General features: G+C 44.4%; 1 protein-coding gene across 2 annotated transcripts in view; it reads left to right on the forward strand.

Moving 5' to 3' along the window:
* Positions 1-24,272, forward strand: part of atad2b (ATPase family AAA domain containing 2B) — a 219,309-nt gene that overhangs the window by 30,816 nt on the left and 164,221 nt on the right. Inside the window, exons 2-4 of one of the 2 annotated variants that reach the window (XM_072498861.1) lie at positions 18,194-18,357; positions 20,276-20,325; positions 21,867-22,020. In XM_072498861.1, the coding sequence (XP_072354962.1) occupies positions 18,194-18,357; positions 20,276-20,325; positions 21,867-22,020 (368 nt within the window). Of the gene's footprint in view, positions 1-18,190; positions 18,358-20,275; positions 20,326-21,866; positions 22,021-24,272 lie in introns of both variants that reach the window. The other variant, XM_072498860.1, reaches the window with a different exon arrangement.

Genomic DNA, 24,272 nt, shown 5'->3' on the forward strand with positions numbered 1-24,272 from the left:
AGGTGAGAGTGACTGTCTTTGACACCAGGGCAGCTTGATCAAATATGACAACGGGGAGCACTAGCAAAACAAGTCGATTGGAATCCGGGGAAAGCTCTCTGCTGGTTGCAGTCATACCTCGCACAAAGGAAGATTGTTGTGAAGGTTGGAGGTCAATCATCTCAGCTCCAGGATATCATTGCAGAAGTTCCTCAGTGTTGTGTCCTCGCCCCAACCATCTTCAGCTGCTTTATCAATGACCTTCCTTACATCATAAGGTCAGAAGTGGAGTGTTGATGATTACACAATGCTCAGAACCATTCATGACTTGGACTGACAAGTGGCAAGTCACATTCGCGTAACACAAGTCCCAGGCATTACCCATCCCCAACAAGAGAGGATTTAACCGTTGCCTATTGACATTTAATGGCATTACCATCACTGAATCCCCCACTATCAGTGTTAAGTAATGGGTTAAGAGACATTCCAATCAGTTGTCTCATTTATGTTAAGTATCCACTAATTGACACTGATATGTAAAGGGGCTTGAGGTGGCCTTTATGTCAGTTGATGTGAAGATAGAGTTTTGTGCAGAGTCTGTTAAAGTGAAATAAAGGTGTTTGTAAAAAGGAGCAGTACCTTTGGCTCTTTATACAACATCAGCTAAATGTCTAACAAATGGTAGCAGAGGATGGTTGCTGTGCAAATGTGAAGGGTTGAAAGATACAACTTTTCCAGATTAAACCAAGGAGTGAGTGAGAAGAAAAAAAAGAAGATATATGGCTGAACCTAGGATAAAGGTGGCCGGATATGACTATCCCCCCCCTTATTTTCTGAAAGGGGATCGTATGACCAATGGAGAAGTGCAGTAGTTATGTGGACTAAGGTAACTGCCTTGGGAAAGAGAAAACAAGGTATGGCATTGGCTCTTTCTCTACCTTATGACAGTAAAATCCGAAGCAATGTATTTTCTGAGCTGGAATTGGAAGTGTTAGACTCAGAAGAAGGTCTGGAGACTCTATTACATTATATGGATAAGATTTATTAAAACAATGACTTGTTAAGTGGATATGAAGCATGGTCGGATTTTGATAGGTTCCGGAAAATAGAGGATTTCTCCATGGAAGACTATATAATGGAATTTGGCAGACTATATAAAAGGCTGCAGAAACACAACCTGGAATTTCCACAGTCTGTGTTGGCCTTTAAATTACTTGACTGTGCTAGACTGAGCAACATGGATAGGCTCCTGGTTTTGACAGGAGTTCAGTTTGCGGATAAGGATACCTTATTCGATCAGATGACAGAAACTTTAAAAAGGCTTCTGGGGAAACATTTGATTCCGATGGCTCTGATGACCCAAATAGGTCAGTCTGCAATAAAGCAGAATATGGAAGATACACTACTAACAGGATGGCGAAATCGCACGACTACAAACGGGTTCCAAGACTATAGAAGGAGATCGGGACCCGGAAATTATGAAGACAGACACCCAGTTAGAACCTACAATAGGAAGATGAACCCCAGAAATGCCCGGGGTATGATAAATCGATGTTTTCGATGTGACTCAATACCATTATACTTTCAACTGTCCAATACGTTATAATAGTGTTTGAAGCGACACATGACACAGAAGATAGTGACCAGAAAGAAGGCATTGTCCTATTAACAAGCAGTTTTACGCCAATAATGAGGTTGTTGGTTGCAGAATCCTTCAATTGTGCTGTATTGGAAAGTGGCTGCACATCTACTGTGTGTGGAATTGACTGGTTAAAATGTTACCTGGACTCCTTGAATGCTGAAAATCGTAACAAGGTTAAGGAATTTGAAAGTTACCATGCCGTAATCGATGACATGCTCCGGAAAATTTTGGCAGATGAACCAAACTGCAAGCTATATTCAGCTTTAGCATGGGCGGTACATGCAAAGAATTCATTGCAGATGGTTGGGGGCTATAGTCCCTATCAAGTAGTGTTTGGTAGAAATCCTAAAGTTCCGTCCATTTTAGATGACCAGCCTCCAGCTTGGGAAGGGACTGCAATTAACTCTGCCTTTGCTGAGCATTTAAATCCATTACATAGCAGTAGAACATCTTTTTTGGAAGCAGAAGTCTCTGAAAGAATTCGCAACCTTTAAGACATAATGTACGGCCATCAAATACCGTTTTTCAGCAAGGAGTCATAGTATACTATAAGAGAGACAATTGTAATGAATGGAAAGGCCCAGTGAAGATCATAGGCATAGATGGCAAAACAATTATTTTGCACCATGGCAATCAAACTGTTAGGGTACACTCATCAAGGATAATGGGTACAGATTACAAATTTTCAAATTTAGACAGAGCAGACAGACTTGACGAGGAACCAGAGTCATCTGGTACGCATGTGTTACAGAACTATGAGGACCACTTAACTGATATAGACACGGTTTCTGTAGAGGAACACCACACTTCTGATGAATTAGAACAAGCCATTTTTCCAAAAGGACAACTGCCAAAAGTTGGTACAAAAGTGACATACTTGCCTGAAGGCTCTAGTCAATGGAAGGATGCAACTGTTATTAGTAGAGCAGGGAAGGCCACTGGAATGTATAAACATTGGTTGAATGTACAGCATTCAGGGGAAGGAGTCAAGACAGTGGATTGGGAACATAAAGTTCAAAAATGGAGGGTACAGAAACGCAGTGCCAGTTCAGATGGTACATCGGATAGTGAACAGGTCCGCAGAAAAAAGTCGAGAACTATTGAATGGACATCCCACAGCAGAAGGGAAAGATCAAGCAGTAGCAGTACAGAACGAGATACCAGGCGGGAGAGGGGACGTAGTTTATCAAGATCTCGGAACATCAGTAAGACTACGAATACTGTTAGGAGTAGAAGCTCACATGCACGTGAGATTTTGGTGGCTTCCAATAAATTAGATGAAAAAGTTATCAAAAATGCCAAACAGCAAGAACTGCATAGTTGGAGTGAATTTGGGATATACACGGAAGTACCGCATGGGGGACAAAGAGCTCTATCCCACAGATGGATTTGCACGGAAAAGGTTCTTCTGGGTGGAACTTGTAAGGCAAAGGCCAGTCTTGTGGCAAGGGGATTTGAAGAAAACTTAGAAGATCAGGATTTAACAGTAGATTCACCTACGGCAGGAAAGGTTATTTTCAAGATCTTCTTGGCTCTATTAGCCACAAAGGCATGGGAATGCAAATCTATAGATATAAAAGCTGCCTTTTTGCAGGGGCATCAGCTCCAGAGAGACATTTTTCTCCATCCTCCTAAAGAGGCAGCTAACACAGAAGGGGTACTCTGGAAGTTGAACAAATGTGTATATGGATTAAATGATGTGTCTAGAGTCTGGTATTTTTCGGTAAGGTCAGTTTTGTTAAAGTTAGGCTGTTGCCAGTTGAAAGCAGATCCGGCAATGTTTTACTGGCACTATAAAGGAAATCTTTCTGGCATCTTTATGATGCATGTCGATGATTTTTTGTGGGGTGGGACTCGTGATTTCGAAGCTATTGTAATCTCTCGTTTGAGGAAAGAATTCAGGATTGGAAGTCATGCTTCCGGTGCATTTAAATATATTGGACTGGAAATCAGACCGACTAAGTTAGGGGCAACTTTATGGCAGCAAACTTATTTGGAAAGCATCAGCCCAATAGTAATTAGTCGTGGCCAGGTTCGCAAAAAGACGCAATGGTTTCAAAGATGGAAAAAGAGCAACTGCGAAGTTTAATTGGGCAACTGAATTGGTTAGATCGACAGACTAGACCGGACGTCTGATGTCTTCGAATTGAGTACAAAAATGAATGATCCCAAAGTGGAAGACATAATAAGAGCAAATAAAGTGTTGGCCAAACTAAAAATGCAGGAGTGTGTTTTGAGGTTCCCGGTTTTAGGTGACTGTAGGCACTTGAAACTCATAGTTTATCATGATGCTTCCTATGCAAATTTATGTGATGGGGTTTCAAGCGCAGGAGGTTTTATAATTTTCCTTTTGGGGAACAATGGTAAATGTTGCCCTCCTGTGTGGGAAACAAAGAAAATAAGGAGAGTGGTCAAAAGCACTTTGGCTGCTGAGACGTTAAGCCTTGTAGAGGCGGTGGATATGGCCTTTTATATATCTCAAATATTGACAGAAATTTTGGGATTTAGGGGATTTGGGTAATATACCTATTGATTGTCACATTGACAATAAATCCCAGTGGGAAAATGTGCACTCTACAAAAAGTGTCAATGAAAAAAGGTTAAGGATAGACATCTCAAGTTTGAAGCAGATGTTGGACAGAGGGGAAATAGCAAAAATTAAATGGGTCGACAGTAGCTATCAATTGTCAGACTGTTTTACAAAAAGAGGGGCGAGTTCACAGAAACTTTTGGATATTGTTAATGAAGGGCACCTGTTTTTGTGACTTTTTATTACAAAAAAAGTGAAAAAAAAGAAGGGGGGAAATTGCTTGTGTATTTTTGAGTTTCTTGTAATTTTGTTTTCACCTAATAATTTTTTTTCTCCAAGGAAGGGGAGACTGTTAAATAATGGGTTAAGAGACATTCCAATTAGTTGTCTCATTTATGTTAAGTATCCAATAATTGACACTGATATGTAAAGGGGCTTCAGGTGGCCTTTATGTCAGGTGATGTGAAGATATTTTGTGCAGAGTCTGTTGAAGTGAAATAAAGGTGTTTGTAAAAAGGAGCCGTACTTTTGACTCTTTATACAACAGCAGCTAAATGTCTCAACAACCGGAGCAGGTCAAAGGCTAGGAATCCTTTGGTGAGGAACTCCCCTCCTGATCTCCCCCCCCCCCCGACTGTCCATCACCTACAAAGCACAAATCCAAATCAAGAGTGTAATGCAATACTGTCGACTTTCCTGGATGAGTGCAGCTCCCACAGCACTCAAGAAGCTTAACAACGTCCAGGATAAAGCAGCCCACTTGATAGCTACCCCTTCCACAAACATTCAATGCCTCCACCACCACCGACGAACAGTGACAGCAGTGATGCACTGCAGGAACTCACCAAGGTTCCTTAGGCAGTGACTTCCAAACCAACGACTGCTACCATCTAGAAGAACAAGAGCAGCAGATACCTGGGAACAGCACCACCTGGAGGCTACTCCAAATCACTCACCATCCCGACTTGAAAATTGTTCGCCGTTCCTTCACTGTTGCTGGGTCGAAATCCAAGAACTCCCTCCCTAGCTGCAGTGTGGGTGTACCTATACCTCCAGAACTGCAGCAGTTCAAGAATGCAGTTGACTGCCACCTTCTGAACTGCAACTATGGATGAGCAATAAATGCTCGCCCAGCCAGTGATACCCCACATCCCGTAAATGAAATGTAAAAAACTGAGCAGGAGTAGATCATTTGACTGTCGAGTCTGCTATGCCATTCAATACGATCATGATTGATTTTGGGTTTCTACTCCACTCCCTTACTCGCCCCCCCATATCTCTCAATTTCTTGACAGACCAAAAATCTGTCTGTTCAGCCTTAAACGATGTGTCTGCTTTGTCTTCGAAGATGTGCATCCTCTTGAGTGTTATTGAAGCCGCATTCATTTTGGGGTCAAGTATGAGACCAAGGTTGTGAACAGGCTGGTTAGTCTCAGACTGCTGCCAAGGAGAGTGATGGAGTTGGTAGCCAGAAAACCGGGGCCAGCCTCCGCGCCGATCGGCTCCAACGCCGGAACGCGATTCTCCGGAGAATCGGCGGTGGTCGAGGGCAGTTGAAAGAGGCCCCTGCGGCGATTCTCTGCGATTGACCGGCTAGGTTCCGCCGGCGTGGTTGCCGTATGTTTCACCCAGCGGGAGCTCGGACCCGTCCTGGTGGGGGGGGGAGGGGGGGGCGGGGGATCGGACTCGGGGGGGGGGGGGGGGGGGGTCCAGACCCATGATCGGCGGACGCGCGTGATCCGGGGAGTGCCTATCTTCCGCGCCGGCCAACTGTGTGGCTCCGCCATGTTGCGCGGGGACCCGCGGCCGGAAGTGCAGAGCCCCGGATCGGCAACAGGAGCTGCGGGGCGCACGTCGGGGCCCCCCCTAGCCCCCTTAGAACCGGAGAATCATCCCGGACGGAAAAGTCTGGAGTGATTCGCGCCTGTTTTCCGGCGGCTGTGGGGACATTGCCCCATTTTCCGAGAATCCCGGCTAAGGTTTGGGGCGTGGAAGTGAGCAAAAACAGTGGCTTCAGTTTTTCCAATATTGGAGGAAATCTATGCTCTACCAGTACTGAATGTTAACAAGCAGTCTTGAAAAAGGAAGATAAATATATTTGCTTTGTAAAGCATATGCTCTTTCCTATATAAATTGCTCTTGTTGAAATCAGTAATCTTAACCTTGTACTTTTTATGTAGTCTGAGCCCTTTCTACTTCATGGTTAGTGTCACTTTCTGGTAATTTGCAAATACCTTTACCCCCAAACGATAAGGATGGTAGGCCCTTCTTTGGCATTCAAATACTCATGGGATGTGATAGAAGAAAATAGTGTGATGAAATGAAAATGAATAAAAATCATTTATTGTCACAAGTAGGCTTCAAATGAAGTTACTGTGAAAGGACCCTAGTCACCACATTCCGCCGCTTCGTCGGGGAGGCTGGAACGGGAATTGAGTTGTGCTGCTAGCCTGCCTTGGTCTGTTTCAAAGCCAGCGATTTAGCCCTGTGCTAAACCAGCCCCTGACTTGTGCCTGTAACTTCTGAATTCCAGTGGATGTTAGATATTTAGTGGCTGTAAATTTTCTGCTCTTGGGAAAACCAAGCCAATGGGCAAGCCAGTTGAGTCATAGTTGTGTGTTCTAGAACTGATTGCAAAGTTACATTGCAGCAGGAGCAAGTTTTCCACTGCTCCTTTGATTGGGAGGCACAGTGCAACCTGGAAAAAGTGAAGGTTGGGGGGCAGGAGGAGGGCAGCGATGCGGGGTGATGGAATGTAAAGGAAACAAAACTGATTAAGAAAGAGGATTATGATGTATATATTTAAGAATCTTGTTAATTTTGTATTATTGAATCTTGGGTATTTTACCCATGGCGAAACTTATGCATATATAAACCAAAGCCTACAGTTATGCTCAAGTCCTGAACTGCAATTTAAGTTTTCTAAATATTTTACAAAATTCCTGCTATAAGAATAGGCTGTTTATCCCTTCAATTTGAGCATGGCTTCACTTACCATTCTTTGATTCTTTTTTGAATTAAAAATGTGTTGAACTGTCTTGAAAATTTACAATAATGAATCATTCAAAGCCTTTTAATGGAGAGAATTCCATATCTCCACTACTCATTGCAGTAAAAGGTTTTGCTGACCTTATTGTAATTTTAAGATTGTGCTCTCTTGTTCTGAATTCCTTCACAGGGAATAATCTTTCTAGATCTACTCTTAACTAATCATTCCAATTGGAATGCTACTCAATTTTCTAAACACAAGGGGCAGGATTCTCCGACTCCCTGCTGGGTCAGAGAATCGCCGGGGGGCGGCATGAATCCCACCCCGCCGCTCCGACGCTGGCTGCCGAATTCTCCGGCGGTGGTTATTGGGCAGGGATTGCGCCGCGCCGGTCGGGGGCCATTGGCAGCGGCCCCCCCGGCAATTCTCCGGGCCCCGATGGGCCGAGCGGCCGCCCGTTTTTGGCCAGTCCCTCCGGCATGGATTAGACATGGTCCATACCGGCGGGACCTGGCTTCGAGGGCGGCTAGCGGAGCCCTCGGGCGGGGGGGGTGGTGGATCCAGCCCCAGGGGTAGGCGCACGGTGGCCTGGCCCGCGATCGGGGCCCACCGATCATAACAACTACCCTGTTGCTTTCGCTCCTATCCAGAAGCATCTTTGCAATCCTTTCCTCTACATCTCTGGAACTTTTCGGAGGCCTATAGAAAACCCCTAACAGGGTGACCTCTCCTTTCCTGTTTCTAACTTCAGCCCATACTACCTCAGTAGACGCGTCCTCATCAAACATCCTTTCTGCCACCGTAATACTGTCCTTGACTAACGATGCCACCCCTCCCCCTCTTTTACCACCTTCCCTGAGCTTACTAAATATCTAAACCCCGGCACATGCAACAACCATTCCTGTCCCTGCTCTATCCATGTCTCCGAAATGGCCACAACATCGAAGTCCCATGTACCAACCCATGCCGCAAGTTCACCCACCTTATTCCGGATGCTCCTGGCATTGAAGAAGACACACTTTAAACCACCTTCCTGTCTGCCGGTACACTCCTGCAACTTTGAAACCTTACTCATGACCTCACTTTTCTCAACCTCCCTGTATACTGGAGCTATAATTCAGGTTCCCAAGCCCCTGCTGAACTAGTTTAAACCCTCCTGAAGAGCATGAGCAAATTTCCCCCCCAGGATATTGGTACCCCTCTGGTCCAGGTGTAGACCATCCCGTTTGTAGAGGTCCCACCGACCCCAGAATGAGCCCCAATTATCCAGAAATCTGAAACCCTCCCTCCTGCATCATCCCTATAGCCACGTGTTCAACTCCTCTCTCTCCCTATTCCTCGTCTCGCTATCACGTGGCACGGGTAACAACCCAGAGATAATAACTCTGTTTGTCCTAGATCTAAGTTTCCACCCTAGCTCCCTGAATTCCTGCCTTACATCCCTATCCCTTTTCCTACCGATGTCGTTGGTACCTATGTGGACCACGACTTGGGGCTGCTCCCCCTCCTCCTTAAGGGTCCCGAAAACACGATCCGAGACATCACGGACCCTGGCACCTGGGAGGCAACACACCAACTGCGAATCTCTCTCGTTCCCACAGAATTTCCTATCTATCCCCCTAACTATGGAGTCTCCAATGACTAATGCTCTGCTCCTCTCCCCCTGCCCTTCTGAGCAACAGGGACAGACTCTGTGCCAGAGACCTGTACCCCATGGCTTACCCCTGGTAAGTCCCCCCCCCCCCCCCCCCAACAGTATCCTAAGCGGTATACTTGTTACTAAGGGGAATGACCACAGGGGATCCCTGTACTGACTGCTTCCTCCCAGCCCCTCTCACCGTCACCCATCTATCTTTATTCTTCGGAGTAACTACATCCCTGAAGCTTCTATCTATGACCACCTCTGCCTCCCGAATGATCCGAAGTTGCTCCAGCTCCAGTTCCCTAATGTGGTTTCTGAGGAGCTGGAGATGGGTGCACTTCCCACAGATGAAATCAACAGGGACACTGACTGTGTCCCTCGCCTCAAACATTCTGCAGGAGGAACATTGCACTACCTTCCCTGCCATCCCCTCTAGATAAAAAAAGATAAAGAAAGAAAGAGCTTACCTGTTATTCACTCCCCTTCTCAGCAAACACTCACTCAGCAACCTCGGCGCCCCGCACGTTAACACCTGAGGGAAAATAAAATAAAAACGACTTGCCAGTCACCAGCCAACCCTTACCTGCAGGCTATGACGTCACGGTTCAACTTGTTTCTACTTCTGCCTGCCCTCGAGCCTTCCTCTTGATCTTTACAGCAGTTATTTTTTTTTTGGTTAGAGGAGGGGGTAGGGAGGGAAACACTGAAGAAGTGTTTCGCGTTTAAGTGTCACTTGACAGCATCTCCACAAACCACCTTCAAGTTAGAGTGACCGCACCAAACGTGTGCAGATTTTCCCCGCAACAGTCAATCAGCAGCTCCGCTCTACTGCCCTCTGCTGGATGCTTGTCTTCACTTGAACAGCTAGGGTCTCTTGCACAGGTACACCTTCAAGTTAGAATGACCGCACCGGATGTATGCAAATTTTCCCCGCAACAGCCAATCAGCAGCTCCGCTCTACTGCCCTCTGCTGGATGCTTGTCTTCACTTGAACAGCTAGGGTCTCTTGCACAGGTACACCCTCAAGTTAGAGTGACCGCACCGGACGTATGCAAATTTTCCCCGCAACAGCCAATCAGCAGCTCCGCTCTACTGCCCTCTGCTGCACCGGTCGCTGGCGCGGGATTCTCTACTCCCTTGGCTTGTCAATGGAATTTCCCCTCAGAATCACCCTACGCCATTGAGAAGTGCTGCCGACAGGACCGGAGATTCCTGCCCATCTTTTCTAATTAGTCATCTCTACCATAACCTTTGAGGAAGTGGCTAAGGTAGTGGACAGGCAATGTCTATGGGTGTCATTTATATGGATTTCCAAAAGGCATTTGATAAAATCCCACACAAAGAGACTGTAAACCAAAGTGGAAGCCCACGGAATTGAGGGCAAATTATTGACATAGTCAGGAAACTGGTTGAGTGGCTGGCGAAGGCAGTGGGGACAATGGGTAATTACTCAAATTAGCAGGTGGTGACTAGTGATTTACCACTGGGATCTGTGCTGGGGCCTCAATTATTCACACTATTCATTAATGACTTGGATGATGGCATAGAAAGTCATATATCCAAATTTGCGCATGATACAAAGTTAAGCAGCATTGTAGACAGCCTAGATGATAGCCTAGCTGAACATAAAATTGCAAGGAGATATTGCAGAGTAGATGAATGGGCAAAATTGTGGCAGATGGCATTCAGTGTAAATAAAGTGTGAGGTAATCCATTTTGGACCATAAAAGGATGGGGTAGAGTAATTTCTAAATTGTAAGAGGTTAGCTACAGTGGATGTCCAAAGAGACTTGGGGGTTTAGGTGCATAGGTCCTTAAAGTGGCAGGAACAAGTGCAGAAAATAATCAAAAAGGCTAATGGAATGCTAGCCTTTATATTTAGAGGATTGGAATATAAAGGCACAAGGGTTATGCTGCAGCTATACAAAACCTTGGTTAGACCTCATTTGGAGTACTGTGAGCAGTTCTGGGCACCACACCTCACGAATGATATTTTGGCATTGGACGGAGTGCAATGTAGATTTACAAAAATCGTGGGCGGGGGGTTGGAGAATCACCGGGGCGGCGAGAATCCCGTCCCCGCCAAATCCCCGGCACCGGAGAATTCGGCAGCCGGCGGGGGCGGGATTCTCGCCGCCCCGGTGATTCTCCGACCCGGGATGGGCCAAGTGGCCGCCCGTCTTTTGCCGGTCCCGCTGGTGTAAATTAGAGTAGGTCCTTACCGGTGGGACCGCGGTTCTCGGTGGGGCGCAGGGGGATCTGGCCCCGGGAGGTGCCCCCACAGTGGCCTGGCCCGCGATCGGGGCCCACCGATCCGCGGGCGGGCCTGTGCCGTGGGGGCACTCTATTCTTCCGCACCGGCGGCTGTAGCGGTCCGCCATGGCCGGTGTGGAGACTAAGCCCTCTGCGCATGCGCTGGGTTGACGCTAGCACACGCTGGTGCTCCCGCGCATGCGTCAACTCGCTCTGGCTGGCTGAGGCCCTTCGGAACCCGTTGGCCTGGCGCCAAGCCCCTTCCCCGCCGGTTGGCGCGGCACAAATCACTCCGGGGCCGGCCTAGCCCCTGAAGGTGCGGAGGATTCCGCACCTTTAGGGGCAGCCCGACGCCGGAGTGGTTCACGCCACACCTTCCACACCTTCCCGTCGGAGTTGCCCGCCCCGCCGATTACGGCAGAATCCCGCCCATACCTGGGTTACATAGGGGTTGAGTTACGAGGAGAGAACACTCAAATTAGACATGTTTTTGCTTGCATTTAGATGGCTAAGGGATAATGATAAGCTACTTCCATTTGTTAGAGAGCTAGACCATCCAGGAGAGCATCAGGAAGCACTTCTTCACTCAAAGGGTGGTAGAGGTTTGGAACTCCCTCCCACAAGCAGCAGTTGAAGCTAGATCAGTTGTTAATTCTACATCTGAGATAGACAGAATTTGTTTAACAAAGGTATTGAGAAATATGCGCCAAAGGCAGGAGTATGGAGTTGGGTCACAGATTAGCCTTGATCTCATTGAATGGCGGGATAGGCTCTCGGGGCTGAATGGCCTACTCCTATTCCAGGTTTCTATAACCAGATTATCTCTACAAGTTATTGCACTTAGTTCACCCAATTCATCTTAAACCAGCAGTTTAGCTTGTTTTAATTTACTGCCCCCTTTGTTTTTGCAAGTTATTTTACCTTGATATTATTTGACTTTATTTGATTTCTCTCTCTTTCTGCTCATTCATGTTATTCTTATTCCCTCCTTTAGTTTGTCCTTTATGCTTTTTTATTGTCAGATTTATGTAAATTTTAGCAACCCCCTCCCCAATCAATGTTGCCTTAAATTCTTCTCCATCCATTTCTAGATATCCCTTATAAGAACATAGGAATTAGGAGCAGATGTAGGCAATTTTGCCCTTCGAGCCAACTCTGCCTTTCAGTCAGATCATGGCTGATCTCTTCCTGGCCTCAAAGCCAACTCCCTACATGTTCTCCATATCCCTTTAACCCATTTTAAAAATCAGAAATATACCTATCTCCTTCTTGAAACCATTTAATAATTTGGACTCCACCACACTATGGGGCTGCGAGTTTTACAAATTCACCACCCTCTGCGAGAAGTAGTGCCTCCTCATCTCAGTTTTAAATTTAGTGCCTCTCAACCTATATTTGTGATCTCTTGTTCTTGATTGCTCCACAAGGGGGAACATTTGTTCTACATTCACTTTCTCAATCCCTTTTAGTATTTTATATACCTCGATCTGATCCCCACTTATCCTTCTAAACTCCAGCGAGTATAAGCCCAAGCTGTTTAATTTCTCCTCATGCGTCAACCCCTTCATCCCCGGAATCAATCTGGTGAATCTCCTCTGAACTGCTTCCTATGCCACCACATCCTTCCTCAAATAAGGAGACCAAAACTGGACACAATATTCCAGATGTGGCCTCACCAACACCCTATACAATTGCAACAATACGTCTCTACTTTTATACTCCAGTCCTTTTGCAATAAACGCTAACATTCCATTTGCCTTTCTTATTACATTTTGAACCTGCATATGACACCAGTAGGCATCATGACATTTGGGATTCTCGATCCTGACTGCAAAGATTTTAAAAAATCTATTCCTTTAGTTATAACTGCAACCTTTAATTACAACATTTCGCCTCTGCACCTTGCCCTCTTGGACTGGCTCCTGCTTTGGCTTGCATTCTGGCTATATTTCTTAGTCTTTTTCCTTATCCTCACAGGTATCAAATACTTTGTATTTGTTGGACTTGAGTCTTGTCTGCTGGAGCAGTGTTCCCCTTGCCTGGCTGCTTGTCAGTCACACTCCCCCTTTCTTCCACTAGTGTTTTCCTTGGTTATGCATTACTCTGGAGGAAATTATCCAGTAATTCCTCTTCCGCTTTCCTTGTGTATGACTGTAACTCTGAGCCAGTGTGCATATGTGGCAGTCTGGGACAGTCTTGTTTTGCACAAACTTTAGGCATGCTGTCTAAACTGCCATATCCATTATTTGTTATATGAATACACAGCAATCCCACCAGATTCTGATCTCCCTAGTATCTTCTCAAACTAGTTTGAGAAGATTACATTACCTGATTGTATAGAACGACAGACCTTGAACTAATTTGGCTGTTTACATATCAGCCGAGAAAATAAACAAAAGTTGCCCAACAGCTTCACAAAGGTTGGCACAGCCCATGCAAATATTACTGAAGCTCTATATATAAAGACATGGGGTGGCATTAAAATGACTGTGAGATGGGCAGTCATCACTGAAGCTGCAGATATATCCAAAAAGTGATTGCTTTTGCTGTGGGGTAAAAAATTGCACAGAAGTGCAGTTTGGGGCAGTGGTACTAAAGCAAGTTCTGAAGAATTGCAGATTTATTTTCAAAGGAATTTCTTAGAATCCCTACAGCGCAGAAGGAAGCCATTCCGCCCATCTAGTCTGCACCAAACCTCTGAAAGAGCACTCCACCCAAGCCCACTCCCCTGCCCTATCCCAATAGCCTCTTAACTTAACCTGCACATCCCATGACATTCGGGGGCAATTTTAGCATGGCCAATCCACGTAACCTGCACATCTTTGGACTGTGGGAGGAAACCGGAGCACCCGGGGAAAACCCACGCTGACACCGGGAGAACGTGCAAATTCCACACTGACAGTGACCCAAGGCCGGATTTAACCCGGGTCCCTGGCATTGAGGCAGCAGTGCGAACCACTGTGCCACCGTGATGCCCCAATAAGTTCTCTCTTCCATGAAAATTAGATTTTTCACATTTCCAACATTGCCATCAGTATTTTGGAGCTAACTATCATTTTGCTTTTTAAATTAAAAGAGTTTTGTTAGTCACAGGCTGACAGTCAGCGTCACTCAGCACAGCAGTACACTTGTAATATCCTAAATATCTGAATCTTGGGGTAATTTTTTTTAAGATAAGGCTTCCCCCCCTCTTCAAATTTTCATATTTCTACCAACAACGTGGCAGGAATGTTCAACAAAGCCAGCTAATGCATTCACACAAGAAACATGTTCCTTATCTCAAAATAACCACTGCAACTGGTCTTGAGATTGTCAGTCAAACTATGGAATGCAAATCCAGCAGGTTGTACCAGAACACTCCCGTGTGGCCTATTATGCATGTTAGATTTTCAAGCACAACTTGAGGATAAACACAAAATAAACACATCTGCAGATGTGAAGCTAAAACTGTCAGCTCGGATTAAAACTCCTCAAACTTGATTCCAACCAACAGGGCAAGAAAGAAAATTGGTCTCTGAAAGCATTTTGTTCTACCCACTAAGGAAAAAGCAGGGGAGTTTTCTAGTGAACGTTTGTCTCTCAACTTTGCTGTTTGTTGGGCTTGTTTTATGCAAACTGGCTGCTTCTAAATGATAGTTCGGGTGCAGATGTTAACCCATTCTTTGCAGCAGGGTCTTCTTTCTGAGTAGTTATTTTGGATGATATAAATTTGTTCCCCCCCCCCCCCCAACCTATTGTTTCTATAACCGTTAGATTTTAAAACCCAACCTTGATGCTACTTAATTGCCACTTGCTGGTTTACATAATTTTATTTCTCTTTTCAACTTTGAATCTCATTGAGAACCCAAGGTGAATGAATATCAAAGAAAATTATGGCTGCTGCTTATATTTCTATTTGACACACATTCAGATTATTTGTTTGGATCATATAGCAAATTCAGAGTTTAGAGTTATTTTTTATCAAACTTTTTAAGAATTCATTCATGGGCTGGGCCAGCGTTTATTGTCCATCTCTTATTACCCTTAAACTGAGTGGCTTGCTGGACCATTTCGGAGGACAGTTAAGAGTCACCCATATTGCTGTGGGTCTGGAGGCACATGTACGCCAGACCGGGTGAGGATGGCAGATTTCCTTTCTTAAAGGACATTAGTGTGTCACATGGGTTTTCTCAACAATCGACAATGATCATCATAAGATTTTTAATTGCAGATTTTTATTGAATTCAAATTCCACCACCTGCCATGTCTCTGGATTATCAGTCCAATGACATACCACTATGCCATTGCCTCCCTAAATGTCCTCTTTACTCCTGTTTTGTAAATAGGGTCAGATTGTGTTGAGGCTGAAGGAAAGAACTGGGCATTTGAAGTCACAGCTGAAAAGAATTGCTCAATTTTTGTATGCTAGTACTGTCCAAGAGCAATTTGAGAGGTGTACTGGAAGTTTACTCAGGCTGCAGCTGATTTGCTGCGTGCAAGATCCGACAGGCAACATTGAGAACGATGACCTAATGATCCTCAAGCTCCAATGCTGGTACATGCTGCTGTGACACCTGCATTATCCCGTAATGTAGACACGACTGAGGTCCTGTCCACATGCTACTACATGGAGACCCAAACATCTGGAATCTCCAACGCCGACATCGTGTCTCTGCTGCCTTCGACCGATGATCAGCCCAGGCATTCTAATCATAAACCCATTAGCTGGCAAGGTACATGCCATCCGGTCCCACTCCTCCGCTCGACAGAGACCTGTCAGAGCCGCAACTTCTTCTTCATCCAATTGCTGCAAGTATTGGTTGCAACGGGCTGGTTTAGCACAGTGGGCTAAGACAGCTGGCTTGTAATGCAGAACAAGACCAGTAGCGTGGGTTCAATTCCCGTTCCAGCCTCCCTGAACAGGCTCTGGAATGTGGTGACTAGGGGCTTTTCGCAGTAACTTCATTGAAGCCTACTTGTGACAATAAGCGATTATTATTATTAAGTAGGCTTCAAATGAAGTTACTGTGAAAAGCCCCAAGTTGCCACATTCCGACGCCTGTTCGGGGAGGCTGGTACGGGAATTGAACCCGCGCTGCCGGCCTGCCTGGGTCTGCTTTAAAAGCCAGCTATTTAGCCCTGTGCTAAACCAGCTCCTTCAAAAAGGAACAGTTAGCCATTTAATTCTATTCAGTGACTGCTCTGCCCGAAGTCAGCTTCTTGGCTGAACCTTGGGATATTTTACTACATTAAAGGCGATTTATCAACACAAGTTACTTTTTAAGCCTGGATTGTAAATACCACAACCACCTTGAAAGCTAAGCCTCATCAAAAATAAATAGATTTGTGCAGTGACTTTTACAACTATCAGCAGTTGATGAATGTGTCAAAATCTATTTTAGCTGGCCAGTATTTGCAATTATATGGCTTCATTGGTTTGTTTAAATTTCTATTCTCTGTCTTGCCATTGATTGGGAAGGAGTTTACAATAGGGCAACATGGTTATGACAAACATCTGGCAGAGGAACAGGGATAACACGTGCAGGTGTGAAGAATGACAGTATGACAAAAGGAAAGGGTCACGAGATTGAGGCTGCTTTCTTTATTCTAAGTGACATAGAGTAGTTGTGGGGAGGAGAGATTTATTCTTTGTTGTAGTGAATAAGTTGCTTGCAGACAAATTTAAGTGGCTTATGATTGTTTCACATTATCGACCTTTAAATAAGTTGCAGTGCAAGAAGGAGGTAATAGCGTACTGAAAACTGCCTTCATCTGAGTGTACATGACTGGTTGCATTGAGTGAAATGTTCAGAATGCTGACAAAACTATTTTGTATTCGGAGAGTCAGTTTGATGCACATTTCCTCTCTACACCCATATTTTGGACATTATTTACAGGTAATGGAGAGGGAAGTCTGCCCTTGTATTTTGCTTTGAGGATTCTCTGCCTTGGTTTCAAATTTGTGATTTTGTTTTTCTGTTTTTCAATGCTAGGTTAAGATCGTATACTAGGAAAAGTTTAGAATCTCGGAAAGTTTGTCTCTGTTAACTTTATCCTCTTTGCAATATAAAATTTCTTAATTTTTCAAATCTATTAACTGATAAAACCATCTTTCTGATCTTTTCTTGTAATTTACTTTAGTTGGATTGGATTCCACCTTAACTGCCCCAGGTTGTGGCCACTCAAATGCAGTCATTTGTTTCATATACAAAAGCAAAAGCTGATGCTGCCATCTTTAAAGAGCGAAACAGCTAACTTTTCAGGCAATGACCTTTCATCAGAACTGGATAAAGTTGGAGATGTAACTGTTTTAAGTAAGAACAGAGACTGGGAAAAGAGAGAAGGAGAAAGAACAAAAAGGAAGGTCTCAAAACATGAGAAGTGGAACAGGAGCAGTGAGGGTCTCATTGCTTTTCATGTTACCAACACAGTTCTTTATTTGAGGTTCAACCTCTTTAAAAAAAAAAGGCAAGCATACAAATAGAAACAGAATACATATTGCTTCTGTACTTTATTGTGCACTTGATTTCAATAATTTTTCATAATTGATCATTTTGAAATTGTGAAATTATCCATTTTGGCAGGAATAATTAAATAAAAAGAAGCTTATTATTGAAATGTGTGAAATTGCAGAGCTCTGAAGTGCTCTGAAGTCAGAGATTAGAAGATTTGTTTTCTTTGAGAATCATGAACTCGCTTCCTCAGAAGGAAGTGGAATTTTTTTCATGTGGAGCTAGATAGAATCTTGATTAACAATTAGGTGAAAGGTTATTGGGGTGGGCAGGAATGTGGGATCGAGGTTACAGTCAGATCAGCCATTATCTTATTGAGTGGTGGAGCAGGCTTGAAGGGCCGAGTGGTCTACTTCTGCTCCTAACTTGTATGTCTTATGATTATTCCATACAACATAGATTTCCCATTTTGGTTTTTTGTTGCCATATAACTTTATGCTTGTCCACAGTGAATTGCATTTGCCATCTACTGGCAAAACGCTAAAAGGGACAGGATTTGGAAGGAAATTTTAACAATTCCTTTCAACATGTTGGCTGTGAGCAGAAAACTACTTGTTCAATAGTCGGGAGTAGACTAATTTCATAATAATTATTTCCCCCTTCCATTAAAGTTTGACAAGCATTCCCGAACTTTTATTTAAGGAAAACATTATTTTCTTTACAGCAGAATGCTGGTAACGATGAAGCAAGTTTGAGTGATAGTCAGGCGGAACCACCTGCAAAACTGAGGCGAAGAAATGCTGATCCAGTTTCTAGTGATCTTTCAACTGAGCGTGGTCCACATAACAGTGGTCCAGCAGAAGAATGGTGTGGCTCAACAAGGCAATCCAGGTAGGATGAATTTACAGCATGTTTACTAAGTGGTTATGGGAATACATTGAGTGACCAGTAACGCTGTATTACAGTCATTTTAAGATTTTCTGGTTATTTATATAATTTTGGAAATTGGTATGGAAAGATCCTTTTAACTTGGAATTTGACACTCCAGCACAGAACATAGAACATTACAGCGCAGTACAGGCCCTTCAAGGTGATCATCATGGTAGAGCATGCATACATAGTGCATGCATTAGGGCAGGTTCCCCCATAAAATTGAACACTAATTCCTTCATTATTTTTTATCTCCATACCTTTACATTGATAATTTATCCTCTGCTTCAATAATTAATTGAGACAAATAATTTTTGTTCGGAAAATATTGACAGAGCCTTTTTATGCTTTTATGTACTCATTTTAAATGGTACATTCCTTGTCCATGGACCAGTGGGAATACCATTTAATTGGGCGGGATTCCCCAGACCCCCGCCCCCCGGCGACCGAAAATTCCCAGCCGAGGTCAATGGACCTTTACATGATCGGCGTCCCGCCCGTGGAGATCTTACAGCAGGCGGGGCAGAAGACTTCCCATTTTTTGCTTTCTTTAAAAGCTTAAACATGTAGAGTTGATCAGATGCCCTTAAATATCTTTCCTCTACCACATGGAGCCCTGTGCATTTGTTTATCTAATATCATAGCTTTTATCCCTTATATTACTCTAATGAATCTATAGATGTCATGGACCTTTTCATGACTTCCATATCCTTTTACGACATGAATGCACAATCCGGTGTGGGTGGGTGGGGGTCAGACATAAACGCCATAGTATTTAAATCTATGCAAATGAGGATTCCCGATAGATCATTGGCAGGGACAATTGATTGGGGAAATCCCGCCAGGGTTAAACGCTGTTTTGGGACTCCAGTGGGATTTTCTGTCCCTGCTGCCATTCGTGACCCTGAAAAACAGGAGCAAAAAAATCCTCTGCACCTCCCCACTGCTTCAACATATATGGAAGTACCAAACTGCAGTATACATTTTTAACAAATATTTTATTCTATTTAAGCTGCCAGTAACAATAAATGATTGCTACTTCAAGAATATATATACTTGAAATTTATTTTGTAAACCTGAAACATCCACTTCACTAATCTGCTCACAAGTGGCTTCAGTCAAAAGGAAACACAGCTGTACCAGTTATAACCATAGCAACTACAGCTGAGGTTTCTGTGTTAGTATCACAAACAAATTGTATTTGCACTACACGGCTAACATGTTTTTTTTTTAAAAAAGCTCATCCCTATTCTTGAAGCCCAAGTGTAAATTCTATTACTATAAAATAATAATAATCGCTTATTGTCACAAGTAGGCTTCAATGAAGTTACTGTGAAAAGCCCCGCGTCGCCACATTCCGGCACCTGTTCAGGGAGGCCGGTATGAGAATTGAATCTGCGCTGCTGGTGGTGTTCTGCATTACAAGCCAGCTATTCAGCCCACTGTGCTAAATCAGTCCCCTTTTTTTATACTGACTGCACTCTCATTATCCCCATCACTTTAGAATTAAATGCACAGCAGCTCTACTACCTTGTCAAGTGTAAGGGAAATGTGCATTAATGCAAACTCAAATTTTGGTGTCTTATCCCTTGTTTGTAAGTAAGATAAATGGTTGCTGAAGCCATTAACGAAGCAAAAGAGATACTAAGACTGACCTTTGCTAGAAAGTATCTCCAAGAATTCACCAAAATTGTCATTGCCCTTGATACCTTACTGGAAACTGAATTAAAATGTATGCAGTTTTTATAACTATTTCAAGGTAATAGATAACATCCTGAAATGTATTTCAGTGTTACACTGGGCATACTATTGCCAAATTTACAAGAAATCCTCCTTTCACATCACAATAACAGTTTTTATAATTTTTTGACTATTCCAGGTTAACTACTCATGCAGGTGCTTCAATGCAAAATGGTCACAGTAGTTTGGGTAAGTTGCATATTTTACAGTAATTGGCATTGAAGAAAGTTGTATAAAGCTATCTCACAATGGAGTAAGGTAATTTTCCAGTTTAAGCTGGGCTGCTTGAGCTGGAAGGAAGACTGGTCAAGGAAAGATTGCTTTCTTCAAGGATCAAGCATAACCGCATGGGAGTTATGCTGATAAATGTAGTATCCAGTGAGGAAGCTCCTGTCCATAGTATTAAAAAAAAAATAGTTTTTCATTTGCAGTTGATGAAGCTCACAATGTTAGAAATTATGTATTTTATAACGCTGAACTTTTTCCCCTTACCCTTGTCCTGCTGTTGGTGTTTTGTAGATACATTTTGGTGCACCAACACCTTCCACATGACACATTTTATATGAAAGTAAAACATAAAGGAACAAAGTGGCTTATGTTGAGTGATGAAAGATCATCAATCTGAAACATGAACACTGTTTTTCTCTCTCTGATACTCATTCTTCTCAGATGCTGCATCACCTGCTGAGTATTTCCAGCATTTTCTGTTTTTATACCCAAATAGCTTATTTTTCTTCGTGTTACTTTTTGTTGTTGAAAAAAGGAGGAAAAACCAGTAGTCTCAAATCCTTAGAAAATTCTAACAGTATTTTGGATTTGATTTATTGCCACGTGTACCGAGGTATAGTGAAAAGTACTGTTCTGTGTACAGTCCAGACAGATCGTTCCATACATGGAAAAAACATAAATACACAGCCATCGGCATACAGAGTGTGGTACTACTCAGTAGAGAAGATGTGTGACAAGATCAGTTCAGTCCATAAGAGGGTCATTCAGGAGTCTGGCAACAGTGGGGAAGAAGCTGTTTTTGAACCCATTAGTGCGTGTTCTCAGACCTCTGTATCTCCTGCCCGATGGAAGAGGTTGGAAGAGAGAATAACCTGGGTGGGAGGGGTCTTTGATTATTCTGCCTGCTTTCCCAAGACAGTGGGAGGTGTAGACAGAGTCAGTGGATGTGAGGCAGTTTCGTGTGATGGACTGGGCTGTGTTCACGACTCTCTGTAGTTTATGTCTAGCCTATGTTTGTCCTTTGGACTTATTCAGACAATTTCCTAACAGAAAATTCTTGAGCAGTAGCCTTAAAGAGGAACACATCAGGTTATTATCCATTTCAAGGGACAGTGAGAGTCAATCATATGCTTTGGGACTGGAATCAAGTGGTATGAGTGTTTGCTGAAGAACATAGTTTTTTATGACTCTCACAATTTTTTCTGATGCCAGCTTATACATTATCAGACGTTGTTAAATTTACTTTCACAGCTTATCATGGAATGATTTGAATTCCTGAACTCGGGATTGCTTGTCCAGCACCATAATCATGCATGCTTTTAGGAATAAATGCATTGAAAGATTACTACGCAACTTGCAATTCCATTTATAGCATACATTCACGGCAGACACCAGACTGCCTGTGAGGAGCATCGCATACCTATGTGTATCTAAGTAGATCTGCTTCTAAAATATATACATCAAAATTATAATTGATGGTAATCCTTTGCTGTCCTAAAAAGTTCTCAGAAATCCTGGAAGTCGACGTGAAAGTCAAGAGGATGGGAACCATTCTCACATGAATGGAGATTCAGAAGTTAGAAGAAGTGGTCGAGCACGAAGAAACAAATTTGAAACCCTCAACCAAAGCCTCCTATTCGATCAGCTGGTAAACAGGTATAGTACTTGTACTGTAGTTCTCTTATTAAACCCAGGTCCCTGGCACCGTGAGACAGCAGTGCTAACCACTGAGCCACCGTGACACCCCAAAGAAGAAAGAAATAACAAAGAAAAGTTCAGCACAGGAACAGGTCCTTCAGCCCTCCAAGCCTGTGCCGATCATGATGCCCTAACTAAAGATAAACAACTTTCTGCCCTTACTCGGCCAGTACCCTTTTATTTCCTCCCTATTCATGTATACATCCAGATGCCTCTTAAATGTTGCTAATGTGCCTGCTTTTAACACATACTCTGGCAGTGCATTTCAGGTACCCACCACTCTCTGCGTTAAAAATTTAACATGCACATCTCCCTTAAACTTTCCCCCTCTCACCTTGAACCTGTGCCCCATTGTAATTGACATTTCCACCCTTGGAAAAAGCCTCTGACTGTCCACCGTGACTATGCCTCTCATAGTTTTGTAGACCTCTATCAGGTTTCCCCTCAGTGATGGTCTTTTCAGTGAAAACAATCCTTGTTTATTCAGCCTCTCCTCATAGCCAACACCCTCAAGACCAGGCAACATCCTGGTGAACCTTCTTTGGACTCTCTCCAAAGCTTCCACGTCCTTCTGGTAATGTGGTGACCAGAACTGCACGCAATACTCCAAATGTGGCTGAATCAAGGTTTTATATAGTTGCAAAACGATTTCCCAACTCTTGTACTCAATGCCCCGGCTGATGAATCTAAGCATGTCATATGCCTTCTTAGTCACCTTGGCCACCTGTGTTGCCATGTTTAGGGAACTGTGGACCTGCATGCCCATATCCCTCTGTATGTTAATGTTCCTAAGGGTTCTGCCTGTTACAGTATAATTCATACCGAGATTTGATCCTCCAAAATGCACCACCTCGCATTTGTGCGGATTAAACTCCAACTGCCATTTTTGTGCCCAAGTCTCCATTCTATCTTTATCCTGTGTATCCTCTGACAATCCTTGGCACTGTCAGAAACTACACCAATCTTCATATCATCTGGAAACTTACTCATCAGACCACCCACAATTTCCTCCAGATCATTTATATATACTACAAACAACAAGGGTGTCATTCTCCGACCCCCCGCCGGGTCGGAGAATGGCCGTTGGTCGCCGTGAATCCCGCCCCCGCCGAAGTCTCCGGTACCGGAGATTGGGCGGGAATCGGGCCGCGCCGGTTGGCGGGACCCCCCGCTGGATTCTCCAGCCCGGATGGGCCGAAGTCCCGCCCAGAATTTGCCTGTCCCGCTGGCGTAAATCAAACCTGGTATTTACCGGCGGGACCAGGCGGTGTGGGCGGGCTCCGGGGTCCTGGGGGGGCGGCGGGGCGATCTGACCCCGGGGGGTGCCCCCACGGTGGCCTGGCCCGCGATCGGGGCCCACCGATCCACTGGCGGGCCTGTGCCGTGGGGGCACTCTTTCCCTTCCGCCTCCGCCACGGCCTCCACCATGGCGGAGGCGGAAGAGACTCTCCCCACTGCGCATGCGCGGGAAACTGACAGCGGCCGCTGACGCTCCCGCGCATGCGCCGGGAAACTGACAGCGGCCGCTGACGCTCCCGCGCATGCGCTGCATTTCCGCGCCAGCTGGCGGGGCAACAAACGCCATTTCCGCCAGCTGGCGGGGCGGAAATCCCTCCGGCGTCGGCCTAGCCGCTCAATGTTGGGGCTAGGCCGCCAAAGATGTCATTCCGCACCTTTGGGCCGGTGCAATGCCCGTCTGATTGGCGCCGTTTTTGGCGCCAGTCGGAGGACATCGCGCTGTTGGGGGAGAATTTCGCCCCAGAAGTCTAGCACTAATCCCTGCAGAACACCACTACTACAGATCTCCATTCAGAAAAACACCCGTCCACCGCTACTCTCTGTCTTCTATAACCAAGCCAGTTCTGTATCCATCTAGCCAGCCCACCCCGAATCCCATGTGATTTTAGTTTTTGTACTGTTATGGGTCAGGGTTTAGAGAACCCCAAAATGTACCATGGAGTTCACCTGACCCACAACTTTTAATAGATTGTGGTATGGGGAGCACACTGCTCACTCTACAGATATGGTACAGATATGGTACAGCAGAAATGGACCAGTATTTTTTAAAACAAAACCATGTTTATTCTATGAACTCAAGTTAACCTTTTTAAAACAAACAGCGAATATCGTAGCAACCATTAATTCAAAGATAACCCCCAAAGAATGCAACACTAAGTAATCTGTATGCTGTTCTTTTAACACCCAGAAGA

Source organism: Scyliorhinus torazame, chromosome 4, assembly GCF_047496885.1.
Source record: "Scyliorhinus torazame isolate Kashiwa2021f chromosome 4, sScyTor2.1, whole genome shotgun sequence".
Classification (NCBI taxonomy): Eukaryota; Metazoa; Chordata; class Chondrichthyes; order Carcharhiniformes; family Scyliorhinidae; genus Scyliorhinus; species Scyliorhinus torazame.